The sequence below is a fragment of the Hemicordylus capensis genome, chromosome 5, assembly GCF_027244095.1.
Source record: "Hemicordylus capensis ecotype Gifberg chromosome 5, rHemCap1.1.pri, whole genome shotgun sequence".
In the NCBI taxonomy this organism is placed as follows: domain Eukaryota; kingdom Metazoa; phylum Chordata; class Lepidosauria; order Squamata; family Cordylidae; genus Hemicordylus; species Hemicordylus capensis.
In genome coordinates this window covers 247038279-247063812 of record NC_069661.1, presented here as the reverse complement: position 1 = coordinate 247063812, position 25534 = coordinate 247038279, and the positions used below count along the sequence as shown (strand labels likewise).

The 25534-nt window shown below is 43.1% G+C and overlaps 1 protein-coding gene across 8 annotated transcripts in view; it reads right to left on the bottom strand.

Moving 5' to 3' along the window:
• ABCC9 (ATP binding cassette subfamily C member 9) overlaps nt 1–25534 on the bottom strand; it is a 108762-nt gene that overhangs the window by 41315 nt on the left and 41913 nt on the right. For 5 of the 8 annotated variants that reach the window (XM_053257771.1, XM_053257770.1, XM_053257773.1 and 2 more), the window contains 11 exons: nt 24417–24579; nt 21645–21685; nt 18899–19041; nt 17002–17110; nt 14365–14475; nt 13635–13707; nt 12516–12621; nt 9745–9783; nt 4639–4677; nt 1818–1916; nt 584–668 (listed from right to left, as the gene is read on the bottom strand). In XM_053257771.1, coding sequence (XP_053113746.1) covers nt 584–668; nt 1818–1916; nt 4639–4677; nt 9745–9783; nt 12516–12621; nt 13635–13707; nt 14365–14475; nt 17002–17110; nt 18899–19041; nt 21645–21685; nt 24417–24579 — 1008 coding nt within the window. The remainder of the gene's footprint in view (nt 1–583; nt 669–1817; nt 1917–4638; nt 4678–9744; nt 9784–12515; nt 12622–13634; nt 13708–14364; nt 14476–17001; nt 17111–18898; nt 19042–21644; nt 21686–24416; nt 24580–25534) is intronic. The other 3 variants (XM_053257778.1, XM_053257775.1, XM_053257776.1) reach the window with 2 other exon arrangements.

Sequence of the window (25534 nt, the reverse complement as noted above, 5' to 3'; positions counted from 1 at the left end):
CATTTCCACTTAGGATTGGGAAAGATTCCTGCCTGAAACCTTGGCGAGCAGCTGCCAGTCAGTGTAGATAATAGTGAGCTATTACTTACTTACTTAATAAATTTGTATACCACCCACTACCGAAGTCTCTAGGCAGTTTACATCATAAAACAAACCAAGAATAAAACAAACCAAGAATCTAACAGTTAAAACATTAAAAAGATCAAATTAAAATACCCATAAAAACACACCAACTAACTAAAAAGCTTGGCTGAAGAGATGTGTCTTAAGTTGTTCTCTAAATGTTAACAGGGACAGAGCAGCTCTAATCTCTGCATCTATTCTATTACCTAATCTCTAATCATTCCACACTCCCGGAGCAACTACAGAGAAAGCATGAGCTGGTGGCACCTTCAGACAAACCTCCCCTGAGCTAGATGGACCAAGGGTATAAGGCAGCTTATTTTCCCATGAGGAAGAGGACAAGGGTCAACCTGTGAGGCCTCTGGAAGATGGACAGAAGGGGTCAAGGGAGGGAGATAAATAGGGCAAACCCAGGATCCTGACACCGGGTCATAATAATAATTTCTCATTCTTTCCTTACCCTTTCTCCAATTTCCGTCTGATCCCCAAACGGCAAGAGGTCAATATCAGGTTGCAGAGAACATGCATCTGTGACAGCTTTGTACCTGCCAAAAGAATATGGAAAATGACTTGATGCAAAATTGTATTGGGTCCTACTGAGTGGCTGGCCAACAAAAAAAGTCATTTCACTAAACACACATACACACAACCATAACTTGCTTCAAATTCTGATGCTTTTTTTTTGTTTTTACACAAAACATCCTGAAAACTAGCCCAAAGCTGCCCCCACCTCCCACAATAGCATCAGATTTCCTGAGATGTTCCTGAGATGTCACATTCACACTGGGTCACACTTGAGACCCAGGTCCAAGAGCACTCCCAAGCTCTGAACCTGTTCTTTCGGGAGGAGTGTAACCTCATCCAGAATGACCCCCAACAATAAGCATCTTCATTTTGCTTGGATTCAGCCACAGTTTATCACCCCTCATCCAGCCCATTACTGCCTGTAGGCAGACATTTAAGGGGCAAATGCAATTTCCCGATATCAATGACAACAGATATCAATGACAACAGAAATAGATTTGGGAGTCATCAACATATTGATAACAACCAGCACCAAATCCTGTCATGACCTCTCACCCAGCAGTTTCATGTAGATGTTAAAAAGCATTGGAGACAGAATGGAGCCCTGAGAGACTCCATATAGCAGTTCCGATTTTGAAGAGCAACGGTCACCAAGTGCCACCATCTGAAATCTACCTGAGACATGGGGTGGAACCACCGTAAAACAGTGCCTATTATCCCCAAATCCCTCAGGCAATCCAGAAGGATACCATGGTTGATGGTATTGAAAGCTGCTGAGAGATCCAAAAGAACCAGCAGAGTCACACTCCCTCTGTAAATTCCCTGGCAAAGGTAATCTATCAGGCCAACCCAAGCTGTCTCAACCTGATAGCCTGCCTAAAGCCAGTTTGATTTGGGTCTAGATAATCATATAACAAGGAACATGGGGCAGGATGCCACTTACAGGGGACAAGTGGACAATCAGGGGTGGGAGGGATTGTTGCTCTTCTCAATCAATCAGCTTTATTATGGTCAACCACCAGCATAGGATTGTTGCTGTTTTTGTGATAAAAATCCCCTTTGTAGAGTTCTGTGGATTTCCCCCTCTCATGTCTTGTAGCCTTGCCTGTGAGAGGCGTGAGAAGTCTGAGGGTTTTGGCTGTTTGAAGTATAAGGGAATTGATCATTACCTCTGTTTATTAAATGGACTCCCAAAGATTATGTTTTCCTCCACGGTAGCATTCAGAAGCCAGGGCTTCTGGGCTGCATACGCCACTGAGTATCGGTTCCTGATGGAAGATATAAATGTAAATACATCAGATGCAATGGGCAGGCAGCATATTTTGGACAGCGTTTAGCAACTGTGCATTGAAATTGGCAAAGAGGCACACAAAAGAACAGCAGCTGTTATTGTAATTAGAGGGAAGGTGGGAACCTTTAAAGGAAAAAGGTTGCATTAGAAGAGCACCCACTCTCTGCCGTGGTGTGTGTGGTGTCTGTGTATATATGATAAATTTCAGGTTGAAAGGTGTATTACTTCTGCCCTATTCCAACTTCTCTTCACATAAGTCAAGTTGATGTGTAGGTGTCTAACCATGCTAACTGCTGAGACAAAATAGGCTGGTTCACACTGTTATAATTAGGGAAGGACAGAGTGGTCCCCTATCCTAGTTCAGGAGCTGTGCATGTTCCCATTTTGTGATCATGTGGCAAGGGAAACAGCAAAGTCAGAAGGGGAACAACCACTCCTCTGGGAGAGAGGAACTGGATCATACAGTGGCAACTTACCCAACACATTACCAAGGTAAGAGGAAATGCTGTCCGACTTTGCTCCCCTCTCCCAGATGATCACTTTGTCCCCCTCCGGCCTTGCTTTTCCCCCACACATAAGACACTTGTCCTACCCTAATTGTTATCATGTGAACTGCCTTAAAGGATGCCTTCCCCAGCTGCCTATATATTGCTGCATGAGATCATATTTCTAAGAAAACTGACAAATACATTTTGATGGATTGCCATTAGAGCTTGAATGAATTTCCTGCCCCAAAGTCCTCAAAATTCCCCTTTGCAAATGATGCAAATTTGCAAATTTTTCCAGCTGTTTATTAGTCACCAGCACCAGACAGGTCACCAGCCAGACTTACTAGATATGCCAATATGTTTAAAGCATTTGAATTTTGACGTTTACGAGGTCACTTTCAAAATGCAATTTTGAATTCAAAATTTCAAAGCTTGCATGGTGAATGTGGAAAATTCATAGCATGTTTGAATATGTGCAGATATTCAGATCAGCTCTAATGACCATTTATGTTCTTGACAGTACTGCTTCAGCTGACTAGACTCTCTTGATAAAAAGAGATATGGGTGCTGGGTAACAGTGAGTGCTGGTTAGAAATGGTGGACATCAACCCACAAGTTTTCAGATTTTAGAAGTTTAGAAGACACAAAAATGTGTTGAACTATGTTAATAATTTCTTTTAAGTTATCTGTCTATTAACACAGTGGTTCCCAGTCATTACCATCTGTCCTATGCTATTAGAGAGGAAATGAAATTTCATCTGAGTTCAATCAATGTCTTCATTTTAATTGCTGGGATTTTGATTGAAATAAAATGAACCATGAATCTCCAGCTAAACTCAAAGTCCATCAAAGGAAGCTAGGTTTTGTTATTTTGAATACTGACATCCACAATTCAAACCGGGTTATTGAAATTTGAGACTTCTATCAAAATTTAAAAGCAAACATTCCAAAAATTAGTGTTGCAAAAAAGAAAATCTGAAGCATTAGAATTGATGGACTCAAATGGTTCATATTGAAATTTCATTTCAGCTCTCCTTCAGCCTTTTCCCCCCATTTCTTTACTTTCCCCAGTGATCAGTGCATGCAAGTCAAAAGCATTCAAGGGTTACCCTAGTTGCCAGAGTAAACTCATAATGAGTTTCAATGACAAGAAACTATGATGAGCTTTCATTTTCTTTCAGTCCCCTGATCACTAGATGATTTCTTTCATATTGGAACCTCCAGTCCATACCAGGCCTTGGGACAACCCAAGATAAAAGGCAGATAATAAGACCAAAGGTGGACCAATACTTACAAATCAATGGACCCTTAAGACACACCTGTTTTCCCAGGCTTTTAATTAAAACTAATTTTAAACTGTTTAATTGTTTTATTCTGTGAAATTGTTTTAATGGCTCTGTCTGTGAATTGTTCTTATTGTTTTTATGTGAAAGTGTTTTAATGGTTTTTATTTTCTTTTTATATTGTAATTTGGATTGTGTACACTGCCTAGAGAGTTATATATCAGGTGGTATGTTAATTAATTAATTAATTAATTAATTGTGAGGTGGTAGCAACACTGATAGCTGTAAACACACTAGGACCCAATTCAGACAGTTACAAGCTATTGAGTGTCTTAGGAAGGAACACCCCTTTCCTTCCCCACCCAGATCATTTATTATTATTAATTTAATGTATGCCACAGCTTTCTTTCATTATGGAATTCAAGGTGGGGTATTTAAGGCACCCAATTAGCCTATGGGAAGGTGCTACACCATATGCCTACAGGCCATGCCATGGGAGATATGATGTGTGTGTTTCACATGGAATTCTGATTTGCACAACTCTTCCTTCTCAAGAAAGAGAGAACAAAATGCCATGAAATGGGTCTTCACATCATATGGGCAATCATGTCAGATGTAACAAGAACTTCATGGTGTATGAAAAAGGGGTCCGTCTGATGCCCCACCCCATGAAGTTGCTGGTTGGCCTGGTAATGAACTGACTAGGCATTAAACACATTATGGGAAATGATCGGAAATGTACCTGATCAGGGGTTCAGAATTTAGATGTATAAGTCCACCTCCCAAAAGACTGGAAACCACTATGTTGAAGAAATCTACCAGTTAATAAAGTCTAGTACAATATTGTAACTGTGGAAAGGAAACAAGGCATTGATTGATTGTAGAGTATAAAAGGTAGAGATCAAAGAAAAAGATTTAAGAATAATACCTCCGACTTGCTTCAAAAGAAGACTCAGTTTCATTTACACTGCAAGTTATGGTAAACAATATTTAGTGTTCAGGAAATAAATAACAGCAAGTAGATGAGAAAACGTCACATACAAGGAGGGATATTCAAAAATTAAAAATAAAGCAAAATCCTGATATTGAATCGTAGGAGGAATTGCAGGTAACTGAAACTTAGTCAGTTGTAGCTGTACAGGACATTGATGGGCATTCTGACAATTTTGTGCAGCCTTACTTGTGGAACAGTTCCTAATTCCTAGTACAACTGCGACCAGCATGGTGCCTATAGGGTTGGCACCTGTCTTTTTGTAGCGTCCCATAAGATTTGGTTGTATGCAATAAACTTTGAGTCCCATCACCCCTATATTCCAGTTGCTGACATCTAGGCTAACACTATGCAGGTACAGCATGCTGAGTTCCAGATTACTGCTGTGTCACAAAAATATGTCCACAAAGGTCACGCAACCCTCAGGGACATATTTTTGTGATGTGTAGTGGGTTTCAGAGGGAAGGGCAATTGGTGAAAAACATTCCTTCCCCTGTTTGTGTGGCACTGCAGTGATAGTCTGGAACTCAGCACGCTGCACCCTCACAGTGCTAGTCTGGATGTTAGCCATTTCTTTTTGTGAGATTATAAGCTTGATCTTCAGCTCTAACAGGTTGCTTACGAACATGACTGCTACCATTTATGCCCAGCTGTGAATCTGGTTTTGTGACTGATGTCTTCAACTTATTTCAAGGCCTCTCGCCACATTCTTGAGCAGTTTGGGAAATTAACTCATCATAAACCTTCTGCAATAATTTCTCCTTTTCAGTCTTCACAACGTACCAAATCCCTTACAGGACATGTAAAAAGCATATACGTGCAAACAGCAATAATGATATGGGTGACTTCATAGCTTAATTTTAATGAAAGACAGAATGCATCACCACAACAAGCAATGGCTTGGGCAGCCAAAGAGATGAAACTCTGCCTGGTCAATAGAAGCACAGAGGAGGGGGACAAAGCTGCAGTATTAATTAATTCACTATTGCATGGATATGGACACTTTCCCTTAAATCTCAGACGCGTGAGACAAAATTGTAAAATGAAGGAAGAAGGATCGTCAGCTAAGCAAAACATGCAAGTCATGAAAATATAAACCATTAATAAATAATTGAGTCCTGTTAATACTGGAGTCAGGTTTTTAGTATCCACTAGATATATGATGGGATGCACTGTACTACAGGTTCATTATAGCTTTGGCCATTTCTCAGACACAGGAATTTGCTTCCCCAGTTTACTAGAAGATGTATGGAGAAAAGGATGTCCCCCCCGGAAAAGAAGAGATTCTTTCCTGCCCAACTTAGCCAGTTCCCCATTCAGCAGAGAATTCCAAAAGTCAGGACTAATCTGGTGCCAACAAATCCTTGCCTTCACAGAAGCACTGGAGCATGCACACAGCCATCCTCTCCGTTGAACTGAATGAAGGCCTCTTGTGCAAGAGCTCTCGTTTTAGAATGCAGGGTGCAACCTGGAGAACCACTGAAGGGAAAACCATAGACCAGCAGCAGCATTTGCACCGTGGTGGCCCCTTCTAATACAGGAGTCTTGTAGAGGCAGTCTTTACAGTGTCTTTTCTGCATTGCTGTGATGGGGAGTGTGCTGCCTCAATAGCATCATGGGTTTAGAAAGCATTCAGAGGAGAGAACCAAGTTATTAGTGCCTTAGTTTTGCTAGCAGTCTGTGTCCCCTCTATGAGCGTTTCTTAACCTGTGCTATCATGTTAGCCAAGAGCCAGTTCAGAGGACTTACGGAACCGTGGGTCCAGTGGAACAGCAGTTCCCTGCCTCCGCTCCCCCCGTTCTTCAGTCTGAGTTCAGACTGACTGCAGTCAGTGAGACTGCAGAGAGGTGGGGGAGCTGGGTGTGTGGGCTTCCTTATGTCCTGAAGGACAGCCCATGCAGCCAATAGGGATGTGCGAACCAGTTCGGATCCGAACCGGGGCGGTTCGGTGGTTCAGATCCGAACCGAACCAGCCCTCAGGTGTGGGCTGCAGGTTTGGATCTGAACTGAACCAATAGGGATGTGCGAACCAGTTCGGATCCGAACCAAGCCAGCCCTCAGGTTTGGGCTGCAGGTTTGGATCCGAACCGAACCGGGGGTTGTTCGGTTTGGACCAGTTCAGATGCCCAAAAATTGGTAGGATGGTAGCTGGCACCCAGGGATACCTGTCACCCAAACCCCAAAGCAATCGGACACTCATACGGTTTTTTTAATGAATTTTTGAAAATTATTTTTATTTTTTTATCATAGGATATAATGGGACTCGAACCAGGCCATTATTCCTTATTGTGGAGCACCCATGGGTGCCAAGAACCATGCAAACCCTGAAGCAATCAGACACCCCTATGATTTTTTATGAATATTTGAAATATTTTTAATTATTTTTCTCATTGAGTATAATGGGACCCAAACCAGTCCATATCCCCTATTGTGGAGCACCTAGGGGCACAAAAGCGGGGTGGGTGGTAGACATACAGGGCTGCCTACCACCCAAAAAATCCCAAGGCAATTGGACACTCCTCTGATTATTGGTGAATTGTTAAAGTATTTTTGAATTCCTCATAGAGAATAATTAGGATTGCAGCAAATGTATAGATTCACGTCAGGGGGAAAGGGGTGTCGTAGAGTGGAGTGTGGTGGCTGGTAGTTCCTAGGGTGGGCAAGGAAGCTATCAGAATTACTTGAAAGGAATTGGGCAAAGGTGTGATTTTTAAGTGATTTTTGAAGTTTACGCGTCTTTAAGGTTTTTCTCCATAAAGAAGCATGGAGGTGTCAGCAAATGTGTAGCTTCACGTCGGGGGCAAAGGGGTGGCCTAGAGCAGTGTGGGGTTGGTGGTAGTGCCAGGTAGGGGCAAGGAAGCTACCTGAATTTTTTCAAAGGATTTGGGCAGAGGGCTGATTTTTGGTTAATTGTTGAAGTTTAATTAATTGTTGAAGGTTAACTGTTGAGTGTGGATTCTATGATAGCAAATGAGATTTTCAATGAGACACCATGAATCCACTCTAATATGCTATCATAGAATCCACACTCAATGTCTCAGAAACAACAGAACCCTGTACCCCATGGGTTAGAAAGCCATGGTGGTGGTTGGCACCCTATGTGCACTACACCACCACTTGCTCTGGACCACCCCAGCAGCCCCCAAGTGCACTTATGGGGCTGCTAAAAGCTCCATTATAACTTATTATGAGGAAAAACCTTAAAGACGCGTAAACTTCAACAATTAACCAAAAATCAGCCCTCTGCCCAAATCCTTTGAAAAAATTCAGGTAGCTTCCTTGCCCCTACCTGGCACTACCACCAACCCCACACTGCTCTAGGCCACCCCTTTGCCCCCAACGTGAAGCTACACATTTGCTGACACCTCCATGCTTCTTTATGGAGAAAAACCTTAAAGACGCGTAAACTTCAAAAATCACTTAAAAATCACACCTTTGCCCAATTCCTTTCAAGTAATTCTGATAGCTTCCTTGCCCACCCTAGGAACTACCAGCCACCACACTCCACTCTACGACACCCCTTTCCCCCTGACGTGAAGCTATACATTTGCTGCAATCCTAATTATTCTCTATGAGGAATTCAAAAATATTTAACAATTCACCAATAATCAGAGGAGTGTCCAATTGCCTTGGGATTTTTTGGGTGGTAGGCAGCCCTGTATGTCTACCACCCACCCCACTTTTGTGCCCCTAGGTGCTCCACAATAGGGGATATGGACTGGTTTGGGTCCCATTATACTCAATGAGAAAAATAATTAAAAATATTTCAAATATTCATAAAAAATCATAGGGGTGTCTGATTGCTTCAGGTTTTGCATGGCTGTTGGCACCCATGGGTGCGCCACAATAAGGAATAATGGCCTGGTTCAAGTCCCATTATATCCTATGATAAAAAAATAAAAATAATTTTCAAAAATTCATTAAAAAAACCGTACGAGTGTCCGATTGCTTTGGGGTTTGGGTGACAGGTATCCCTGGGTACCTGCTACCATCCAACCAATTTTTGGTCATCCAAACCAGTCCGAACCGGTTCGGATCCGAACCGAACCTGGGGGTGGTTCGAACAAAACCAAAACCGAACCACCCCCTCCTGGTTCGGACCCGGTTCTGATCCGAACCGAATCGGGCGAACCGGTTTTGTGCACATCCCTAGCAGCCAATAGGAGCCAGAGTGAGGGAGGAGCTCCCTCCCTCAACTTCTGTTTGAGTCAAGGCAAATTGAAATCATTGGATCGGACGTAACAGAGGCACCCCTGAAATGCAGTTATTGGCAGCATAACTCAATATAAGCCAAAGGTAACAACTGAAGTTAGGGGAGGGAACCCGTGGGTCCATTTTTTTTAATTTGGAATTCCCAGTTCAAACATTCAGGTTTGGGAACCGGAGGTGAAGGGAACTCTTACTGTTATGTCTGAACCAGCCTCAAGGGTATCAGATTGTGTGGGCAGAAATCCACCAGTCAAGCCTGCCTAGCAATAGATGCACAGAGGACTGATTAGAAGGTCTTTCCCACAGTACAAAAGATCATATGAGAGAAGCCCATAACAAGGCTCCTTGCTATACCAGCATTTTTTAACCAAGAACTAGAGTAATGCTGGCATAGGACTGAGCCTCATTGGAGAGGCACCTCCCATGATTTTGGATGCATCTGCAATGCAAATGCAATGCCAGAAGTCACCCCTGGAGTAAGGGCTTGAAGATCTTACCTTAAATGAATATGGGTGGTAACATCCAGCTTTTGTGAAAAAGTAGTGTTTATATTTGAAACAAAATAATTGCACATATAATTATTATAATAAAATATCTAAGGAAGTAAAAAGGACTCCACGGTATTGTTCTGAAATGCTACAAAATATGCATTAATCTTTCTGATGTTGCTGGCCTGTTTTCTAAACTTCATCTCTCCCTTTGCTTGCCTCTAAAAGATCAGTGGGCATTCAACTCAAGCATGCAGAACGATGTAGTAAGGGAATGATGGGAAAAATTAGAACCTTGATTATTATGTCAGGAAACTAAAGCCAACAGGGTTGAATTGAGTAATACCTGAGGTATTCTCCTTCAATCGCCTCTCTGTCAGACAGTCTGAAATTATCAGCAAAACACAACCACATTCATTTGTGCTGGTTATAATACAACTAGTTTGGGAAAAACCGGGGTTCTGAGGAATAATTGTACAGGGCGGCATCACATGACATAGTAAAAGCTAAAGCACTGGAGTTCGGCAGTGAGCCAAACTTGCAGTTTGGAGTATGTGTGTGTGTGTCAATATCCCGACATAATGCAGATTCCCCTTTGCTGCATTAGTTCAGATGTTATGTTGTGTGAATCTGCCAATGTCAGCATATTCCATCTGACTTTCAGTTCCAGAACTGGCATGTGTAATGGACTTCAACTCATAGGCCTCATTCACACGTAACAGGAAACCAGAGTAGAAGGAGCCAGAGGTTGCCAAACCTGAATGTCCAAAATGCATGAAACTCCGGACCCATACAAAAAGCAACCTGAGGTTTTCAGCTTTCTGTTGCACTGATGCAAGAGGGCACACTTGCACAACCTGTGGCATGCCTCCTGCCATGAAACCACCTACCTCAGTCATGTTGCAGGGAATGATGCAAAGATATCTGCTATCCTTGTTGCACAAACACAACACTTGCACAAGCAAGTCAAGACCACAAGAAATTGATCAACTTTGAGCATCTGCTCAGCTCTGTGACCTTCTTGTGTGGGGGCAGCTTTGTTTTGCTGCATTAGTTCAGCGTCAGACTGGTAGGGGTATGCATGGTACTGATTCCAGTGGTTTGGTTCGAATTCAACTGAATTTGAATCCAGTCTGCAAGCCGGTTCAAATTGGTGTTCAAACTGGGCCGGACCAGTTTGGAAGTGGTTTAATCTGGTTCAAGGGGTATGCTTGCAAAGGGGAACCCAGTGAGGATTCCCCTTTACAAGCAAAGGGGGGAACCCTGTCTTTAAAATACTTCTAATGGCAGCTGGGGGGGGAGCAGTGAGAGGGCACCTTACCAACAGCATTGTTGGCTCCTCTAAACGCTGGACCAGGTCTGGCACCTAGTTCCTGCCTCCATGCATGCACTGAGGCCATTTGTGTGACCTCCACACATTCATGGAGGCCATTTGTGTGGAGGTCAGGACTGGGCTGCACTGCTGGGAGTGCTGGACCTGGTCTGGAGTTTAGAAGAGTTGCTGCCCGCACGCCAAGCTGCCATTAGAAGTATTTTAAAGGCAGGGTCCCCCCCTCTGCTTATAAAGGGGAATCCTCGAAGTATACTCCTCAAACTGTTGAACGGGTTTTGAACTGGTTAGATTCAAACCAGGGTTGGTTGAGTCTGAACTCGGATTGGCACCCCTTTAGGGAGGGCTGGTCTGGTTCGACTTCAAACCTTTCTAACCAGCACAGTTTGAATTGAACCAGGTTCAAATCAAACCAGTTCTGCACATCCAGTCTGGAGGCTGACCACTGAAAATACGAGAACATATTTAATCATGGGAGACCAGGAGTTCAGGGAAAGTAGGGCTGGACTGACGATATTTTTCAGCTCTTGTGATCTCCAAACTGCTGTTTACATGTTTCCAGGACTAACACATATTTTACACACATTATGTCATAACTTGTTCATTAACTGCAGACAAGCATTGTGGTCATGAAAATGAGATGCAGACTTGAACAGCTGCATGCAGCAATATCAAGAAGTTGAGCTGTGGCCATCTCACACAAAATACATGTCATATTTATCTCTTGATGCAAAGTCCCCCCCCCCCACTCTTGATACCAGCTGTGGGGAGTTTGTCTGAATCTACAAAGGCTGCACATTGCCTAGATGCTATCAACTGCCTAGTAATTACAGTAATTACACACACAAACCCATTTATAATTGTTCATATTTTGGATCTCTGTCCAAAGAAAACTTTGGCATAATCTATCCCCTCTTGCATGTGCAGCTTGTGTTTGTGTGGATGCTGAGCCCCCTTTCTCTGCCAATCCTCTGCTGGGTATGCATCAGGGGTGGAGCTATAATTGGGCGGATGTGTTCTAAGAACATGAACTACCCTCTCGCCTCCTCCCTGCCCTCTCGCACTGGCCAGCTGGCCATTCCTGCTGCTGCCTGCCCACTTCCCACTTATCTGCCACCTTCTTGCCAGCAGCACTGCCTCTCGCCGCCTGCTCTACCACTCTGCTTCACGCCAGCTCCCCACAAGACATGCCACAGAATAATTTGTCCTCTTCTCCCCTCCAAGAACCAATTCAACCAACGTGTGAAGTGCACCACAGAGGAATCTTCCTCCCCTCACCCATATGGACCCTTCTCTTCCTCTCTGTCTGGTGCTCCACCAGACCCCTCTGCTCATCCCTACCACCACACACGGCCCTTTCCCTCTGCCCCTTCTCTCCATCCAGACCTTTCTTCCCTGTGCCCCCTTAACCTCCTTTTTACTTTGTGGTGACGGTGCTACCGCTGTTCTTTGGTCACTGGCCTCCCCACTCTCCCTGCCTTTTGAAAAGGCAGGTGGTGGGGAACTGAGAGACAGAAACTGTGGACTCACAGAAGACAAGAAGAGCGGGGAAATTATTGGCATCAGGGCAGGCAGGGCAATTAGAGACGCAGTGAGGCGGTGGCGGCTGGGGGAGGGGCAGCTGAGGTGCCCCCTCATCTACTCTGCCCCTTGAGGTTACTGTCTCACCATGACTCATGTCTCACTAGTGGGTCAGCCTTTGTGACTGCTCTGTAAGTATACTGGACCTAAAACAGAGTTCCCATCCCACGTTTCAGGAAACTATTTTCAAACCACTCAGAACTTACCGGCTCCAACGAACTTTGCCTTCCAGGTTTTGCATCTCACCGAGGATAGCAAGAAGGAGAGAAGATTTACCACAGCCAACTTGACCCACAATCATGGTCATTTGGCCTACAAAAGAACAAGACTAAAGTTAGACCCAAACCCATTCCCTAGAATGGAAAGCTGATGGTTAATTTGATTGTCATCATATCTATGACGAATGAATTCTTGCATATATGAGTTATGGGAGGGAGGGCAAAGAAGCACCTTTTTAACATGGTGATTCTCTTTATTTAGCAGGGGGAGAATAACTGTCCCTGTCCACACACACCCCAGCACAGTACCTCCAGTGACTGTTGTGCGTGTCTATCTTATGTTTCTTTTTAGACAGTGAGCCCTTTGGGGACAGGGAGCCGTCTTATCTATGTATATATTTCTCTAAGGCATATCTGTCACTAATCCCATGCATGGCAGCTCCTGTGAGCGTTAGTGAGCAAGCTCCCGGCAGGGGGAGATGAAAGCGGCAGTGCCGGCGGACAGGATTGTGGGCGAGGCAGGAAACAAAATGGCGGTGGGGGAAAAGAAAATGGCGGCAGCAGGCAGGCAGAGGAAGAAAATGGCGGCAGCAGTGGGAAGGCAGGGAAGCAAATGGCAGCAGCAGGCAGGGAAAGAAAATGGCGGTGGTGGGCAGCGGGGAGAACTGTAGGCATAGATGCTCTGCGCCCGGCCCAGTTCGTTTATTTATTATTTCTCTATGTAAACCACTTTGGATACATTTGTTGAAAAGTAGTATATAAATTGTTGTTGGAGGGAGGGAGGGCTGAATACAATATGAGCGTGATCCCCCCCCCCCCACAAGCTTTAAGACGCATCCAGTTCTTTTTAGATTGTGAGACATTTGGGTCAGGGAGACATTTTAGTTATATAGTTATCTCTATGTAACCCACTTTGGTAACTTTTGTTGAAAAGCGGTATATAAATATTCATTGTATCCGTATTTCAGCACAAGAGATTTTAAAATGTGCTTATCTTTTATTGACATCAATGCAACATAAAAGTTCATAACTTTAGCCTTTTATTAAAATAATTGTTTTATAATCCACTTATATATTTTTGTTTCTTTTGATGGTTATTAATCGTACCTGTTGGGATTCGAATATCAATATTGGATAATGTAGCTAAACCACTTCCCCATGAAAAGTATCCATTGGTTACCTGAAATATGGAAAGGCATATGTTAGAACCGGAATCATCTCTGTGGACAGTGTTCCACAACTGGGGCACTGCCACAGAACAGACCCTCCTAGGCAGGTTGCTGCTTGCCCAAATTCCAAAGGTTGGAAGACCTGGCGCATTGCCTAACTGGCCCTTTTAATTTCAATAGGACTACTTGGAGCAAATTTCCTTATGTAGCCATTGTGTTCTGCACCACCTGAAGTTTCAGAGCAACCTTCAAAGATAGCCCCATGCAGAAATCTATAGTTGTTGAGAAGGCATGGATAACTCTGGCCAGGCTATCTGACTCAAGAAAGGGTCACAAAAGGTTACCAGTCTTAGCTGGTAAAAGATGCTTCCTGCCACAGACACCACTTGGACCTCCAAAGACAGCATTGGTTCCAACAGCACTTCCAACCTGTTAAACTGCTCTTAAAGGTGGAGTGCAGCTCTATCCAGAACAGGATAAACTCCACCCCCCTGTTTAAGTAAACCATACACCCACAGTAGTATTGAATTTCAGAATGTAATCAGTTCATGAAACCAATTAATAAATTAATAGCCAGGCTTAAAAATAGTCAATTATCCGTAATAAGTCTTTTTAAAAAATGCACTTAAACCTGATTGTGTGGCTAGTCTGATTAAAATATAACACACCCTAATGGCACAATCATCAAAGCCCATGTGGCGGGTTGGGACCCTCAGGGTCTGCTCACAGGTGTCCAGCTGATATCTCAAGGGCTGCTTCCGGTTTATGGCTTTGGAATGCTAAATACGTCAACAGCAAGGGAGAAGTAAGAACAGAAATGTTATTTCCTGAAAAATTGTGGAATAAAGTATGCATCAGTTTCAAAATCTATATATGCTTTCCTTAGGAATGAGCAGACACCCACTCTTCACTTCCATCTAATTTGTTATTAATCTGAGAAAACTGGATTAATTATCTAGATTTGCAGTAGCCATGAGAAAACAATTCTTGTTATCCTGGATTCATTATGAATTAATGCTTTGGGGACATTCCTGATGATATCACTGGATGCTCAAAATGATCCTGAGGTCTCCCTGCAACCCATGTCCTGCCTGATGTGGATCAGGTCCTCCTCCACCCTACTGCCAACCAGTGGTCCCTCTAACAGGGATTCCCAGACGTTGTTGACTACAACTCCCATAATCCCCAAGCAAAAGCCATTGCAGCTGGGGATTCTGGGAGTTGTAGTCAACAACAGCTGGGAGTCCCTGGAACACTGCTGCCAACCCCCATTTAATTCAGGGCACCAAGAAGTTGTGAATGCTTCTACATGTGGGTGATGTAGCTGAACATTGTGGGAGTTGTAGTTTGGAAGTAAGGCAGGGCAGGACAGCCCTTCTGCCAATGGTAAAAACTTCTACCCTTCCAGGAAAACAATCCTGTGCACAAACTCCACTCACTCCTCGCAAACCTCCTAAGATGCCCTGTTACTATGGCCACAGTAATCTCCTGGGAGCAGAAGCTAAAATACATATAAGGGCTATCTAGAAAGGGATGGGTACCGAAGATGGCAGGTAGCTAGTACAGGGAACCCATTACTTCTGAAGAAACGGGGATTTCTTGGATTCTATGGGGTTGCTTCAGCAACTACTGGGTCCCTCTGGGAGATACCAGTGCAACATTGCAAGATGGATGGGTGGAAGAAATGAACCCTACCTCAGCCATTTGCTGCAAATGGTCAGAGGTCCCCAACTGAATGTATTGCCCAACATCTTGACTATTGCACAGGTGAGTTCCACTACATCAAGAGCTTGCACTCCTGACCAGTGTTGTGCTACTAGCACAGGAGACGAGAGCTGGTCTTGTGGTAGCAAGCATGACTTGTCCCCATAGCTAAGCAGGGTCTGCTCTGGTTGCATATGAATGGGAGACTTGATGTGTGAGCACTGCAAGATATTCCCCTCAGAGGATGAAGCCGCTCTGGGAAGAGCAGAAGGTTTCAAGTTCCCTCCCTGGCTTCTCCAAGATAGGGCTGAGAGAGATTCCTGCCTGCAACCTTGGAGAAGTCGCTGCCAGTCTGTGAAGACAATACTGAGTTAGATAGACCAATAGTCTGACTCAGTATATGGCAGTTTCCTAAATTCCTATGTTCCTAGTGTTCTTCATTGTATGGTCCTGGGGCCAGTGGTGGCTCCCATCAACCCTACAATAAGTGCAACTTCTCAGCTAACTGTTTATTGGGCCTGTGTGACGCTTCAGCCAAAGCTGGATACTCAGCACAGTCCCCCCGGCACCCATTCCCTCTGGCGACCATTCTCACCAATGCTTTGCCCAGTGCCAGCCGAGTTCCTTTAAGGGAAATAGAGCCCTCTTGAGCCCCTGCACTGTCTTGGAAAGCATGCACAGAGTACTGGGAAGTGCTTTCCCCATAGAGCTCTTAAGTGAGGGAGCTATTTCTCTTAAAGGGCCCTCCCAGCACTGAGAAAAGCACAGTACTGTATGGAGGTCATCACAGTGAGAAACAGTACGAGCACTGAAGGTTTGTTGCTGAAGTGGTTCCCACTTGAAAAACAGCGAAGATCACTGAACTAACATATTGTTGGTATGCTAGTTTAGGGTCATAGCACAAGGATGTTGCACAAATTTGAGACTAGGCCTTGCAGGCAGAAGATGTTGACAAGTTGCGCAACAGCCATTGCTCAAGACTTTTCCACTACACTCATTATACAATCTTATAGCATAACTTTGTACATCTCCCAGAGAAGATCTTCCACTATCATATTTATATATACCTCTCTGTATAAAATCTCTGGGATGTTTACAATTAAAACCCAAGAACTAAAACCTAAAATCATTTAAAACCAATTAAAATAACTATCAATAAAACTAGAAAACCTTTAAAACACTTTCAACATCATAAACATTTTATACAGGTTTTCAAACTTTTAAATAGAGATATATTATTTTTATACTCAATAATAATTGTACTTTTAACTTGTATTTTAATTGTGCCTTGTTTTAATTATATTGTAGACTGCTCACTATTTAAATATTATTTTAAATTATTATTTAATAATAAATTATTAATTTATTTAATGATTATTCCTATGAAAAGCACTATAGAAATGGAACCATAAACAAACAAATTAAAAGCTTGATAAAATCAGTGCATTTTCAAATATTCAACTATGCAATCTTCTTGAGCCAGTGAAACCTTGCCCTTCACACAAGCACTTCCTTAGTATGTCGGCCAGTTACCTGACCGTCAGTGTGCTGAGAGCATAGTCTTATGTTTGATGGTTCTTTTTAAAAGAAGAGACTCTTACAAGTCCGGCGTGCTTCTTACAAGACTCATACGCTAAGGCACTGTCACCGTTCCTCCAGCTGTCATCTCCAATCTCATCACTTATGAGAAATTCATTTAATTTTTGAACACTAGAAATAAAGACAGAGACCAGGTGTCACCATACATAACCCACTGGGACAGTATTGCTGAATAGTCATTAAAACACTTCCATGGCATCATCATCATCGTCATCATCGTCACTATTATTACACTTCCATGGCATCTGTTAGAGCCCATAGTTCTGATCCTACAAACTTCAGTCTCTTGTGACCAAAGATCTCAAGACAAACAGCTTATGATGAAGTATAACTGTTCCTGGACCATCCCACTTCAGATTGCCGGTGGAAGGAGGAAATCACATCACTGAATGCTCCCAAATGAGAAAAAAAAAGATGGCCTTAGGCAAATCATTCCCTCCCAGCCTCAGCTTCAATATGGGAATGCATATTAATATGGGGATGCCATCATTCTTGTATTGGGAGTTGTAATCCAGCAGCCTGGGGACTCAAGGCTGAGAACCCTTGTGTTACAGCATTGTTATAAGTCTTGCCATGAGATAATTAATGTGAAATATTTTGAGCTCTCAAACATGTTGTACAAATGTTAATCATTATCAGACCAAAAGTCCATGGAGTCCAGTATCCTGCTTTCCGCAGCAGCCAACCAGACACCTCTGGGAAGCTGACAAGCAGGGGATGGAGGCAATAGCCCCCCCCCTTTGGTTGCTCCTAAAGGTAAAAGGCAAAGTGTGCCAGCGAGTCGGTGTCGACTCCTGGAGACTACAGAGCCCTGTGGTTGTCTTTGGTAGAATACAGGAGAGGTTTACCATTGACATCTCCTGCATAGTTTCAGCATCTTTCTATATCGCTGTTGCCGATAAAGGTGTTTTCCTGACTATATTTTCCAAATATACCAGCGGGGATTCAAACTGGCAGTCTCTGGCTTGCTAGTCAAGTCATTTCCCCACTGCACCATTAGGTGGCTTTGGTTGCTCCTAGCAAGTGGTATTCAGTGACAGACTCTGCCTAACCATGGAGTTTCCATCAGGCCATCATGGCTCATATTCAATGATAGACCTTCCCTTTTTAACTTTGTCTAATACTCTTTTAATAAGTATTTAATAAGATACTTAATAAGAGTATTTGTCTAATATTACTGGGAACAGCCTATATTCTGCAACAATATCTATAATAATAACAGCAACAATCTTGATAACAAAATTCTGGCATCCCAGGTCCTTGGGAAGGACTCAATGTCTGGATAAAACAAGCCAGTCAATAACACCTGACTGTGTAAACAAAAATTAATATTAGTATTTGTCTAATACTCTTTTAATAAGAGCCATAAAGACCCATCTTTTTAGCCTGACTTTTAATTATATTTAGTTTTAATGTTATCTAGTTTTAATTGTAATTTTAATTTTTAACTGGTTTTTTATTTTAATTGTTAATTGATTTTAATTGTTTTTATTCGAATGTAAACCGCCCTGAGCCACCTTGAGAAGGGTGGCATATAAATCAAATTAAATTTTCAAAAAATAAAACAAGAAAAGGGGTGCATGACAACCAGGGATTTTCAGCTCCGAGTTGTTGTTTCTACAGACCTGCAGGAATTCTTTAGTAGGCTGCAACTGTGCATTCAGGACTGGAATGAGAGTCATTGATAGCAAACCACAAAATGTTCCTCCCTCAGTGCAGCAAAGCTACTCCTCAGAATGATGGGATTTCACAGACAAAAAGGCAGGATGGTGATCATAGGTGGATGATCACCCACCCCGACCACCAATGATAATAGGTGGATGGTGACCATAGGCGGATTACCGCATAGGCAACAGAGGCCTGACAAATTCTTATTTTATTACACACGAAGGTACATACCTTATGAAGGCCTTGACAGCGAATCGAACCACAGTGGAGAGCAGGAAGAGTGGAGTGACCAGGATGTGGAACAGGGAGAGTGAAGCAAAGGCTTGGGCTGTTGTGAGTTGTTTAGATTCAATATATGTGTAGGTCAAAAAGGTCTGTCGAATCAGAAAAAGAGGAGGTTGTTAGAAGAAATGTTACTTTGGACAGGACAAGACGATCTTCCTGTCTGCAGGCAGCAAAATGCGGGGCACATTCAGGTAATTTTCAAGGGAAAGCAAGTAGAAGGAAAACGAAGACAAAACATGGGGTCCTTAGTGCCAGTGGTGGAATGGAAAACTACATAGGAAAACAGGAAGCTGCCCTATACCAAGTCTGACCACTGGTCTAACTAGCTTAGTATTGTTTTCACAGACTGGCAGCGACTTCTCCAAGGCTGCAGGCAGGAATCTCTCTCAGCCCTATCTTGGAGACGTTGCTAGGGAGGGAACTTGGAACCTTCTGCTCTTCTCAGAATGGCTCCATCCCCTGAGGGGAATCTCTTCCGGTGCTCACACTTCTAGTCTCCCAGTTCATATGCAACCAGGGCCGACCCTGCTTAGCTAAGGGGACAAGTCATGCTTGATAGCACAAGACCAGCTCTCCTCTCCAAAGCTAGCCGCTGCCATTTTGTTTCCCACAAGTCACCTGGAAATTTTTGTTTATTTATTTATATTTATATAGCACCCTTCTAAGACCCTAAGACCCGGGTGGTTAACAACAAGATGAAAATGCAATAAAAACTTTAAAAGAGCATACAACTAAAAGTTTATAAAGAGCTCACTGGCCAAAAACCTGGAGAAAATGGACAGTCTTTACATTCCTCCTAAAGGCTGGGAGAGATGAAGCCATGCAGGTCTCCACTGAGAGCAAGTTCCACAGTTTGGGGGCAACAAGTGAGAAAGCCCTGTCCCATCCTTGATGCCCATCCTTATTTTGTGTCGAATGTTCTCACAGGAGGACGTCTTTCGACACAACTCTAGTTTCCTCGTAAGTAAGTTGCACTGTGATCAGTGGTGCTCCCTTCTGGCTAAATGTGCATAACTGTGCAGCATTCAGTGGGGTCTGAGTGCTGGTCTCAGCACACACTATGGCCTATGCACACTGGCCTATGCACCCTGCAAGATTAAGTGACAGAATGCTGAGATGGCAGAAATGACTCAACCATTTCAGTCTTTGCCCATGTTAAAAGAAACCCCACCTCCCAGCCCAATTGCAATAGAAAACAGGCACATTAGGGTGAGAATTCCTGGTCCATCCCTCTACCAGCTATGTTATTTTTCTATTTGCAGGGAGCTTTTAATGTATTAGAGGAATGGCTAAAGGCCTTTGTGGCTGGGGATTATAGGAGTTGAAGTTCGACAACATCTGGGGACCTCAGTTTGAGAAACCCTGTAGCATTGAGACTCCCTGCAAACAGAAAGATAACATAGCTGGTAGAGGGATGGGCTAGAACAGGGGTTCCCAATCTGTGATCCTCCAGATGTTGCTGAACTACGTCCCATCATCCCCAGCTACAATTTATTGTGGTTCAGCAACATCTGGAGGACTGCCAGTTGGGAACCCCTGGGCTAGAATTTCTCACTCTAGTCTGCTAGGTTTCTATTTGCCAGGATGTATTTTTTTTTAATTTGGGGAATAATTCAATGATGTTTCCCCTGCCTGAAGTCTCTCTGTCCAACCCCAGCACAGCATACTTCTGGTTGTTGCTGCTGGTGTCTACCTTATGTTATGAGCCCTTTTGGGACAAGAAACCATTTTATTAACTATTATTTTTCTATGTAAACTGCTTTGGGCACTTTTGTTGAAAAGAGGTATATTAATATGGGTAGAGTAGAATGGGATGGCCCATTCTCTCACCTCCGCATTCTACCCTCTCATTCCCATCTGACTCTGTTGCATGTGTATACCCAGCTTAGGGCAATAGAATGATATGGAATGAGGTGACCAAGTCCTGAATTGTACCAGGACCTTCATTCAAACTTCATTCTGTCAGGTACATCACATTTTGAATGCTCCCCTATGTAAAGAAAGTAAACACAAGGCCAAAACCCTAATTCACTGCTTGCAGAAAACTTGTACGCAGGGAGCAGCCTGGATTTGAATTTTTCTCTATGGGCTTAGAAATAGTTTTTAAAAATCCAAGGAACGGTTTACATGGGGAAAACATTCAAAACAGCACACAATTCCTGCAGTCCCAAGCAGGGGTGCAGCTATAATTGAGCAGATGGATTCAAAGAACCCGGGCCCCCAGTGCCTGAGGGGCCCCCAACTCCACCCCTCCCTATTTCTTAATTATCTCCTTCACTCCAAGGGGCTGCCGAAGAGAGGGGTGAACATGGGCCTTCTCTCCCCTAGCTATGCCCAGGGGCGGATTACACCTTTCCCCACCCATAGGTGGCCAAGGATTTGTCGTCCCCATCCAGCAATGCAGTGGGGGCTTTTAGAAGAAAAAGGGGGGATTTTCCCCTCACCCTCAAAGAGAGGTAGAAAAATTTAAGGGGCAGCAAAATTCACCACTCCTCAGATTTTGCTCCCGCAGGCAAGTGCCTACTTTGCCTCTCCTTAAATCCACCACTGACTATGCCCCTGGTCCCAAGTGGTGTCCACTCCACCACTTCAGAAGTCCTCATTCTGTTGTAAGTACAGATCCAGTTGAAGATTTCATTTCATGCAAACAGGCAAAAATTTAAAAAGTCTCTGTGTTGGGTGGAATTCTTACCGCAAGCACAGCTGCAATTGGTATCGCTGCATTCATAAAAACTGTGGGAATAAGTACAGTCATTAACACACGTACGCATCAAAGTTCAGCCTATGGCATTCAAAGTTCAACCTATGGAATAAAAGAGGGGACTGCTATGAACTTTGCCCCTGACCGTACTGTATTTCCTGCCCATAATCAAAACACCAGACAACTCCTACAGGCAACAAATTTACTGTTTTTCATGTCAGACAAAAACATGCTTGGAAATATTATGGTTTGTGTATTTTATGAAGTTAGGAAATGTATTCCCCAAAGAACTCTAGGATTGTATTCTACAGTTAAATGTTCTTGTTTTTATGAGGAGGGATGATTATTGAAAATGCTGGGATTACATGAATAAAAGTTTATTGTTGTAACCACAGGTCATAATACACATATTAAAATATAATAAACCTGGGGTTTCATGTCACAGATCAGTGTAAGTTGTAGGGTTGGTTTGCTTTTTAAATCCCTTGTTCATATGACGTTTATTGACATTGTCTCTGTAATTGTTAGTGTAAACTAAACTATGCTACCAAATTTAATTCGGAAGCACAGATAATTAGGTGTACAGTTGTTGTCACACTTGTCCTGGAGTATGAGAAAAGCAAAAAGAAGGGTCAGAATATAATTTTTATTGGACCATATTTATAGAGAGATCACCCGGCATTCTGTGTGTGTGTCCGTGTGTCCTTGTGTTCATTCATGTGTCGTCCCCCCGCCCATCAACTTCGCAATGCCAGAACCAATATGAACCAAACCAGATACCGTTGTAGGGACATATAGGGACATCTCAATGGCATAGTTTGTGATGATGTCATCCACCCCGATCCAAGATGACAGTTGCATAAACTTTTGAGGCACAAGTGGGCTAACTTGTGAACCACCTAATCGATTTAAACCAAATTTGCTACAGCTTTATGGACAGATGGGGATGCCCAAATGGTGTAGTTTGTGATTATGTCATCCACCCCAATCCAAGATGGTAGACATGTGAACTTTTGAGGTGCAAGTACACGAAGTTGAAGACTGTCTAACTGATCTGAATCAAATTTGGTACAGTTGTACTGAGTGCCACACAGGGACACCTCAGTGGTGTTGTCTGTAATGATGTCATCCACCCCAATCCAAGATGGCAGAGACATGAACATTTGAGGTGCAAGAGATCTAACTTGTTGACCTCTATTTGAACCAAATTTAGTCCAGTTGTAGAGACAGTGAAAAGAAAGTAGGCTGATTAGTTCTTACTAGAACAACTTGTTCTTAATCAAGTTACATAACTTGCAAGTTAAACAGAGTTTTGTCCCATCTTAGGGGAAGGAGGAGGAGGAGGAGGAAGATTATATTCTTTTTATCATGTTATGTATTTTAACCTGTGATTTTTAATTTTAAAATTTGTACATCACCTAGAGATTTTCATATCAGGCAGTATAAAAATATGATTAATTGATTGATTGATTGATTGATTGATTGATAAATAAATAAATAAATAAATAAATAAATAAAATGATGATGATGATAGGAGATGTTGGAAACTCGTTATTTGGGGAATGTGATGTACTTTATATAATCCTTCTGCCAAAATTGTGAACAGATAGGGTGTTGCATCTGAGAAGAGCCAGGGACTGAGAACAATTTAAAAATGAAACTACCTTATGCTGAATCAGGTCATTATTCAGTCCAGCTTAGCATTGTTTATTCTGGTTAATAGCAGCTTTTTAGGGTTTCAGTTAAAGGTCCTTCCTAGACTTTTCTAGGGATGTCAGCCTTTGAACCTGGGTCCTACTTTGTGCAAAGCAGGTGCTTTACCACTGAGCTGAGAACACAGGAAGCTGCCTTAGACTGTGTAGGGACCATTGGTCCATCTAGCTCCCATAATCTGGGGGCCCTGGGTTGAGAACCCATTGTAGACTGTGACCAATAAATGGATGCCAGGGTGGGTTTATGCAGTTAAGAACGTAAGAAGACCTTTGCTGGATCAAGCCCAAGGCCTATCTAGTCTGGTTTCCCACAGTGACCCACCAAATGCCTCTTTGAAGCCCACAAGCAGGGGACAAAGGAATGCCTTCTCTCCTGCTGTTGCTCCCCTGCACCTGGTATTCAGAGGCATCCTGCCTCTAAACCTGGAGGCAGCCTATAGCCATCAAGACTAGTAACCATTGATAGACCTGTCCTCCAAGAATTTGCCCAAGCTTATATCAAAGCCATCCAAGCTGGTGGTTGTCACTGTGTCCTGTGGCAAAGAATTCCATAGATTAATTGTGAATTGTGTGAAAAAGTACCTCCTTTGTTCTAAATTTCAGTCAGTTTCATGGGATGACCCCTGATTCTAGTGCTGTGAGAGAGGGAGAAAAATGTCTCTTTCCACTTTCTTCATGCCAGGCATAATTTTATAAATCTCTTTCACATATCTTCTTAGATGAATAGGTCAGGGCTATGCATACAGGAACAGGCTGAGTTATCAATGGTTTCCCTTCTAGGCACAAAGCAACATGCCATAGTGGCTGGGGATGATGGGAGTTGTAGTCCAACAACATCTAGGGACCCAAGATTGGGACCCCCTAACTTAGATCTTCAGGCGTGGCCCTTTCTTGACCTGCACTTAAAAGGGGTAGGATCTTAGATTATATCCATAGATACGGCATAACTAAAATTGACAGCTGTGGTTCTAATAACACATTCTTGATCTTTGACTCTGATTGCAAGGCCTACCACCCAACTTCCCACATGATGGAGAGTACAATGACTTACTGGAAAGAGAAGTGTAAAGTGCAAAGGTTTTGAGGCTGATGAGCTCCTTCATTCTCGTTTCCTCCACATTTCTACAGAAGATGTGCTCCCAAGCATACAACTTCAACAGTTTGATGCCTTTTAGTATTTCATTGGTTTTCTTCAGCCTCTCTGTAGAATAATCCTTGCCATTACAGGAAAATGAACAAAGAAAGAGAAAATAAATTGCACTTTAAATTTTTTTGCAAAAAGTGTTTAAAAAAGAAGATGCTATTTCTCCATATATATTATTAATTTCTCTATATACTACTTTTGTAATAGCAGTTGCTTCTACGTGGTTATGAAATGAGTTTGGGTGCTGATGCAAACAGTCTTCTTATGATTTAAGATAGTGAGATTATTCTCACGGGCACCCTAACCCACGCTAAGGACGCCAGCCTGGGTTAGGCTGCGCATGGAAACCACTGGGATCGGGCCCGATCCCGACGGGGCAGCACTACCGAGCCCTGCTTTGTAGCCCAGCTTACAGCCAGGGTTAAGGGATCAACCAAGCCCTTAACAACAGGCTCTGTAATCATGTGTTCGCTGGGTCTATGTTTAGTCTCAGAGGACAGAGAGACAGGCACCCAATTCTACTTTCGAACACAACACTGCCGAATGCAAACCTCAGGTAGGGGCAGTCCAAGGGTTCAAATTGGAATTTGGGAAGGGAAACCTTGGGTCACTTTTCTGATGGAACCGCAGTTGCACACATTCGGACATACAAGAGATTCAACCTCGGGTTCCTTCACCTCCAGTTTCCCGTTACATGGGAATGTGGCCATAGAATCATCTCTCCAGTGTGCAAGACATGCTCAGCCATTGGGTAGCAGCATGTTTTAGGACCTTTCTGACTGTTTAATCACAAAATGAAATGTCTTCCCAAGTTCTTTTCTTTTGGTGCTTTTCCCCAAAATTATAATAGTTATGGATGAAAAATCATGTGGGTCAACTGAAAGAGCCTTTGCCCCATGTTTTGCTGCTCGATGAGTTAAATGGCGTGGACAGCCAACACTATAAATCTTTCCATCAGTTCATGTCTTCTGTAGAAGCCTCGGGACTCCATTGTACTTCCCAATCATTGTAGAGGCGTTGTCTGA